We start from the raw sequence: 8,050 nt of genomic DNA, 5'->3' as shown, positions 1-8,050 counted from the left end.
TTCGATGACTTTTGATTTGTGTTTATTTGAGAGAGTTGACAGTCGGGGTTCAGCGGGAATCGCAACATCTTTTCGGTCTAAATTCACGAATGAGAGGGAGAAGGAAAAGTACGAGAAGGAAGGGTCCAGCTGACCCCTCGCTGGTGGAAAGGCACTCCCACATGCTGCCCGGTAACCGGGGCCCAGTGGCGTTTTTGAGATTTTCACCAAAACGTCAAGGACAGCGGTGTTCATTTTTGAGAAACTGTCCTGTTTTTGCTTTTCTTTATTCAATAAACTTTAATTTCCAGATTTATCTAACTGGTTGTCTGAGTTGAGAAACCTTACACGTATAGTCCAGTTTATTCATCATGGAAAGAACCACTTAACCTTGATGTCATAAGGATTGTCTCGGTTATGTTGTAGAAACATTGGGTGCGTTTACCAGGCAGGGAGTGTCTTATGAAAGATGCTATCGCATTGCATTATGGGAAGTGTAGTTTCCCGTGTTTTGCCATGACATAGTTTGCAAACCAGAGGGCACTGACATTTTCTTCTGTTAAATGCTCAGTACACAATTCTTGAATAATTAAATGTAAAAGGGTCTTCATCAAAAATAAACATGGGCCAATATATTCAGGGTTCCTACGCCTTTTTAGATCAAATTCAAGCACTTTTCAAGCATTTCCAGGTGCATTTTTAAGCTGGTTTAGGACCTTAAACTGTGGTAAATCACATTTATATAGTACAGTAGTACAAATATGGATGTTGGCCTAAAATCAAATTCTTCCCATTCTATCAAACCAAAACATTTACACAACCAGAATCAAAATATCGTAGACATGTTAATTTTATTCCAAAAAAATGTAACTTTCAAAACTGTCAATTTGCCAACATACAATCATAGAACAATATTGAAGGTACTCAACACGTCGAACATTAAATAATAAAAAAATAACAGCCATGTTTTATGTACATTTGTTTCTGGAAGCTATGTACAGGAAAAAAAATCAACTTTGTATTTCCAAAACTTCTGCGTACACATACACCTGGCATGAGTGTTGAAGCTGCAGAAAGCTATTGCATCGTATGTAAAAAAGGAAGAAGACACGGGCAGAAATCAGACACTGCGATTGTAGCTGAGATGAACTCAGAGAGGGAGAGATTAACTGGCAGCATGTTAACGAGCATACTGGTGAACATCGCTAGAACTACAACTAGAAAGCTTATTTATTGTCTAAAATGGTACCTTTGAATGTCAGGTAACTGCATCCTTAAGGGACCAAATGCATACACACCACTTGCCTAATATTAAGCATATTGTAAAGATTGGAAACACGAAAGATCAAAACTGTACTTTGTTATTATCAAATTGCAAATGTTGAACACAGCAGCTCTCACTGAAAAGAGCAGCCAAAAGTCATGCTTTCAAGAACAGTATTTTGTAGTTTTTGTAGCCCAAAGAGCAGAGATTATTTTTTTTAATTTTGGGGTGAAGCCATGCTACCATGTTTCTAAAAAAACTAAATATAGTCCATGCAACTCACACAACAAAAACTAATAGAAACAAAACAGGGAACAGAGCACTGGATTTCACTCCCAGGTTCACTAGTCGTGTTATTACCCGTGCGGTTGTTTTTATAAAGCAAACCAGGAACACAGAACAATGATTTGGTTGCTTATTGTTCATTTTTTCCTACATTAGATTGGCAAGAACTGCAAGTTAAATATGTAATCATGCCGAGTGTGGATCAAACCTCCTGACAGCACACTGAACATTGATAAAATGTTATTTGAAGTTGTATTGTGAACAACAATATAGGCAATACACAGCACGAAACAGTCCGATTTTGACTTCTATTTTTTTCCACATAGGCTGGGAGAATAAGGCAGGACAACCCAGAACATAAAGTTGTAGTCGTATTGCTCACGACTACTTTTTCAATCAAAATGGCAGCCAATGTTTTCTGTGACCCCCCCCCCCACCTCACATGAATGGGGTCAAGACTAGCTTCCACTACAGCTGACTGTGCATAACAAGTGAGAGAAACTCCACTTTTGTGTGATTAAATCAACTTTCGATGCTACAAAATGGATTTAAACATGTTACAGAACATGCACCTAACTGATCATACACTTCAGACAAATAGCTGCTGCTAACGCAGGGATTGTAATCTCAGGGCATCAGGCATTTTAATCTCCTTTTCAGAAGTGTAAATGAGACCAAAAATATCACTGACACCCAGAGGCGCAGCTATGATCCCACCCTGGTCAGCGGCGACACGTTGAGAATTCAGACAGAAAGCAACAGCAGTTACACACAGGGACTGGTGACTTGTCTTTCCCCCCCCCCCCGGGCAAGACAAATATAGCATTTTCTAATCTGGGCATAGAGTGGCATCTCTCCGCTGTTGACACACACACACACTCACTCACACACACACACACACACACACACACACACACAACAGGGCTTCACTTCCGACAGGTCCGGTGAGGAGTCTGTTTTTTGGACACCTCGATGCGACAGCGGCTTCGTTCGTCCAGCCAAGGCAGCTCGAAGTTCCTGGAGCAAGACCAAACATTTTATTATAGAGATGTAACATTCCTCTTTTAAGGTTGAACTGCAGAAATTAATCTTAGAACAAACAGGGGACAACAACAACAAAAAGAACGCTCTCCTCCAACATGAAAACAACAAAAGAGGGAATATCTTCTGTAAGAACAATGTTTGAACCCAGTGCAGTTCAGGGAATTATGCCAAGAAACACTGACGCTGTTCTGGAGACACTTTATTTTGGTTTTTCATTTTTATTTGTCATTTGTATACGCAAACCTTTCAATCCTGTAAACTGTCAAAAGACTTTGTTAACTCAGATTAAAATATATATATATTTTTTAAAGCTGCCCTTTCATCTGTCTCTTTGTAGTGTTGCTCATTAAAAGCTAATGTACTTGCCATTACTTCTTGTCTGGAGTGTGCACCTTTAACGTTGAAAGCACTTAATTGAAAGTTGCTTTGGATAAAAGCGTCAGCTAAATGACGTGTTATGTAATGTAACTCATAGTCAAGGCTCAATAAAATGTTCTAATTACCAAAATAAGTCATAAATTCATGCTTTTACCAAATAACCTCAGCTGCTTTCACCCACTGGCTTCCTCCTCTTCCCTCATTATTCTTTTAATTTTTCGTTGTTTTTTCTCCACTCTGTAACCATTTTTGAAAATGTGCTTTTGAGCTTCCTGCAGTGCAGAATCACCAGAGTAATGAGATGACAAATCAATAACTTTATGGATCATACCAGCCTCAGCCTGAACTAATCACACAGTTAAATGTCACAAAGCAGAATTAAAGACAAACACAAACTTACTGTTGTGAGAGTTTGGGCAACGGCCGGCCAAATGCAACAACAGGCAGGAAGGGAGTGATCACTATAGTTTCAACTGGTAGAGATAAAAACAGTCAAGTTAAAAAACATCCCACTAATGTGACTACATTGCACTGTAACTGTATATGAAGTTATGCAGGTGTACCATCTTCAGTGTCGGGATAGAAGGACGAGAGCTCCGGCTCAGTCTCAGGGACGACTTTCTTCCTGTTCATGCGCTGCTGCAAACGCTGAAACATGCGCTGCTCTCTGATTCGCTGGATGTCCCACCTGAAAGCACAGACGATTAATAAAAGTATCAGCGAGAGTAAAGAACGAGGACTATGAAACTATGAAACATGTATTTAATGTTTAAATGACAGTCTTGCCCCCACTAAAACTAGAACCGTATGTTTATTACAGTGCAGTATACTTTATCATAGTCCAGAATTTAAAGTTTTATGGGCTTCATTGTTGTTTTTATTTGAGTTTCTTTTCTCCTTCCTTTAATATATTTCTTGTATTTGTGTTGTTCAAGGGGTTATTGACATGAGGATTTGTTTTCCAAATAAATTAGTATTATAGTATGGTCAGTACATAGCTTGGTCACATCTCTGTAATAACCAAATTAAGGGATCCTTAACAAACAAAAAAAAAGAAAATCACAACAAACAAATGTTGACCAGTGCATTATTATCTGATTGTTTTAACCCCAGTACTAAAGTACCAAAACTCAAGAACAAACAGACTGAAATTAATTGATTTGATACTTAAATAGATCTGTGTTTGGTACCTTTTCCTCCTTTTCTCATCCAACTCCAGCTTCGCGTGGCGTTTTAAAAACACATTGTCATCCAGCGGCTTGGTGGGAAGACAAAGTCACACATGTAATTCAAGAGTTATATGCTTTTGGATTTAATTTTGAGATAACCTCTCAAACCTCAGAGGCAGAATTATTAACATTTCAAATGTGTCTCACCTCAGAGGGAATAAAGGAGTAGTCCTCTTCCAAAGGCTCTATGTGATTTTCCCTCCACGATGGAACTAAGAGGAAGAAAGAAGGCGGGAAAGGTAAGCTATTCAGAGATCAAAGTGTGTTCCGGACATTTGATGGATATAGTGATTAAAGATGAGATATAGGTTACGCTTACAAACAATCAGCATATCATGTACTACATGAGGAGTCCACTCACTGGCCACCTCTTCTTCCTTTTTAGAGGAAGTCTCACGCAGAGGAGACAGAGGAGGTTGGTTCCAGCAACAGAGGTACATCTCTGTAGTAGACATGAAGGGCAGGTCTTCGATCTGACAGTTCAGCCCGGGCTCCTCTTTGCACGGGAGCATGAGGTCCCTTTCTGGCCCCGACCTCATGGGAAGGGTCTTCTCTGGGGTTTCCTTACTGCGCAGCTCTCTCTGATTGGGAGAGCCCGGCTGAATATCGGGCTTTTGGGGGCTGAGCTTGGCACTTTTGCCCCGGGATTTCTGGACTTTTGCATCTCCAAAGCAAGATTTCCTGTGTGTGCAAAGAAATGAATTTGAATTACTAAAATATGACAACATTTAAATTTGTCACAGCCAACATCTGAACAGAGCGAGTTAGATTACAACAGTTTTAAGGAACTGTGTCAGTTGTCATCAGTGGTGGTCAGTGGTTAGGACTTCTGCCTCACAACAAGAAGGTTCTGGGTTTGAATCCAGGTCGTTCCGGGCCTTTCTGTGTGGAGCTTGTATGTTCTCCCTGTGTTTGCGTGGGTTTCCTCCGGGTGCTCTGGTTTCTTCCCACCATGAAAGACATGCATGCTAGGTGGGACTACAGTTGAAAATTAGCCGACTGGCTAACACTGGCTCCTTTACAGAAATGTTGATTAATATGCATTGTCCTAATTAAATGAATAAATCTACTACTACTACATTTCAATTTTGGCTCCTACTGATCACAAAAACAATGTAATCAAGAAAAACAACTATTTTGCACACACACACATTACGTTTTGGAAGTAAACTCTTATTCTGTCATGTGTCCTGGATGACATACACACTTTTGCCCCTTCTGAAGACTAAACTCAGTCAACATTTGAATATATTTTTTTACATTATTTATTTTATGAGGAATTCTAAAAATTCAACGGGAATAGTATTAAAAGGGAAATGTCCCAGCAAAAGGTGTTTTCACTGTGGATTTGTTAAACTGTTTCACTGCTTTTTATGTTCAATTATTGCAACATCTTTCCAAAAGTCAACGAGTAAATCGTGTTATTTCAATATTGACCAAACTAATTGTGATCTTGATCATTTTTCATAATCAAGCAGCAGTAAAGTGTCAGACCATAATATCTCCTTTTCTGCATGAATTTCATTCCTGTGTGTTTGATTTAAAAGAATTAAGGCTCATAAGAAAAGCCCAGTGCTTTACTTTACCTCTTTTGACCTTTGCCACCCCGACTAAAGGCGAGTGGAGTAGCTGTGTTGGGCTGTGGACTCTCCTCGACTTCCAGATCCCACATGTCCTCCTTGTCAGGGGTCCATGGCTCCAGGGGCTGGAAAAGGCGCTTGTCACGCGGTGGGTCCTTCTTTGTGAGCTGCAAGCGACGCTCCATGCGCTCAATACGTGCAAGCAGCTGCAAAAGAAGACAGAAAAACGTTACTTTAAATGCTTTTTCAATTCAACGCATTACATAAACACACCAATGTTTGCTTAAAACACTTTTACTTACTGTCTCCTTGTCTGATTTGAGCTCATCTATCTCCTTATCCTTGGACTGCAGCTGTTGTTGCTGTTGTTCAATAAGGTCCAATTGGAGGAGGAGGATCTGCCGGAGGCAGTTGGCCTGTGTGTGGGGATTTGCAGGGGTCTTCCTGATGTTCCTCCACTTGCCCTCAGAGGAGAGTTCAATGGATGCTGTGCCCAGGACTCCTGGGACGACCCCCTTTGCACTGTCATCCGCAACTCCATCCTTGGGGTTATTGTTCAGAGCCATCTGAGGGTTTTCCATATTGTCAGCAGAGAGAGGTTTACCTTTCACTGGGGTTCCCTCACCCCCCATTTGCCTGACAGGGGGCAATGTCCCCACAGTTTTATTGTCTTCTGCAACTGTGGCCGCGAGGGAAACTTTGCTTGTCATGTAATTCTGGCCTAAGTCCTGCGATTTGCTCGGGATCTCGCCCCCGTGTGCGTTTTGAACATCTATAACAAAGTCGCAGGACTCCCTCTTGAGGCTCACGGGTCTCACGGTGGCGGCCCCAAAATGCGTTTTGTCAAAGTCGTTGGTGTCAGCGTCCTGCTTGAATCCTGTGTTTGGAAACAGTGTGGACCTCAGAGTCATGGCGAACACAACGACGGCTCATCCTGCAGCGCCTCGGCGGTGCATTTCAACCACAGCTTCCTCCCATTAGAGCTGCTGTCCTACAAAACGCATACAAGGCTCAATAAAAACATTTGTCCTGTTATTGTTGTCTGTTTAACTGGACGACATATCGTCTCTGAACTGCTAGTGACACATATGCACCAGCTAACTATTCAAGAAAACTAAGTGCGACTGATTCCGTGCATCTTTCTTCTCAAAAATCTTCCACCGGGTTTGAAATTGAAGCTAAGATACCTTGAAACTGCAGTACAAATACACGGTTGCTTTTAGAGACACAAACTAGTCACGTTAAGAGGATTTAAACTCAGTGGTGCGTCAGGGTAGACATTACAGTGTGAGGACTCGGGAGTGGCTGTGTAGGACACTGGCAAGCCGCCTTCTCCTCCATTTTGGTTCTCGCGAAATCATGAAAAACAATAACAGCTAGCTAGCTTGCTAATGTTAGCCGCCGGCTTGTTTAACCAACAAACGCGCGTGCGGAGCGAAGCGGTTATAACAGCCGCGTTATTAAACACTCATAATCGGACATACGTGTTTTAACTACTATGTAGTTATTGTGTTTTGAGCTTACCTCGACTGTTACTCAAGTCCACCTGCAAAGTGCCTTCATGTTCCCTCCTCCAGACTTGTTTTAAAGCGCTCACTACTGCGCATGCGTAATTTGTTGAATGGCCATTTCTTGTGTTTTGATGAGAAGAGCGTCAACAGGGGGAGACAGAGCAACGTTACACTACAATTATGTAATGATTAATAGTACGTAATGGACTGGCATATTCAACCAGGTACATTTACTCAAGGGCTGTGCTGAAGTACACAATGAAGATATCATAGAAATCACGTTTGGTGTAGGAAGTTTCTTTCCATGAGAAAAGCTTCAGTCAAACATCCTGATACTGAACATTTAAGCCCACACTCTACATCTTCAGCCTGTGTATTATCAACAAACCATTGCTTTTTCACATGTTGCTAAAGTGCCACTTTTTCATTAGTTTAATGGTCCATGAATCTTTTCCTGTTGGTTGTTAACTCAGCAACAGCTCTTTAGGAAAGTAAAAACCAATTCACTCTCCACCGTTATCACAGCGCTGATATCAGTAGTCACCTGTGCATGTGTGTTTCATTAATGCTTTAATGTGCTGGAACTAAAATGTTTTTCTTTCCCACTTTCCTGCTATGACACATGTTTCCCCTGAGGAAACTCTATAAAAGCCCACTTTGTGAAGGCAACTCTCCACGGTAAGCAGCTACAGTATTTCTTATTGCCTGTTTTAAAGAGATATCCCCATTTAAAGGTGAGGAAACGTACTTAAAACAATGAACTAAATGTGGTTGTTCACA

The 8,050-nt window shown here is 41.1% G+C and overlaps 1 protein-coding gene across 2 annotated transcripts; it reads right to left on the bottom strand.

Moving 5' to 3' along the window:
- Positions 1-811: 811 nt before the first annotated feature.
- Positions 812-7,406, bottom strand: msl1b (MSL complex subunit 1b). Of its 2 annotated transcripts, none has more exons than XM_032501610.1 (9): positions 7,284-7,406; positions 6,062-6,750; positions 5,766-5,965; positions 4,499-4,860; positions 4,327-4,391; positions 4,141-4,208; positions 3,514-3,638; positions 3,351-3,423; positions 812-2,545 (listed from the first exon to the last, which is right to left on the bottom strand). In XM_032501610.1, the coding sequence occupies exons 2-9, from the start codon at positions 6,668-6,670 to the stop codon at positions 2,455-2,457; spliced, it is 1,593 nt and encodes a 530-aa protein (XP_032357501.1). In that variant the 5' UTR covers positions 6,671-6,750; positions 7,284-7,406; the 3' UTR covers positions 812-2,454. The 2 variants fall into 2 exon arrangements, with proteins under 2 accessions (XP_032357501.1, XP_032357503.1); XM_032501612.1 differs by having other exon boundaries at positions 4,541-4,860.
- Positions 7,407-8,050: the final 644 nt, after the last annotated feature.

Source organism: Etheostoma spectabile, chromosome 21 (genome assembly GCF_008692095.1).
Source record: "Etheostoma spectabile isolate EspeVRDwgs_2016 chromosome 21, UIUC_Espe_1.0, whole genome shotgun sequence".
Classification (NCBI taxonomy): Eukaryota; Metazoa; Chordata; class Actinopteri; order Perciformes; family Percidae; genus Etheostoma; species Etheostoma spectabile.
Note: the sequence above shows the minus strand (reverse complement) of the source record. Positions and strands in the feature narration are given on the sequence as shown.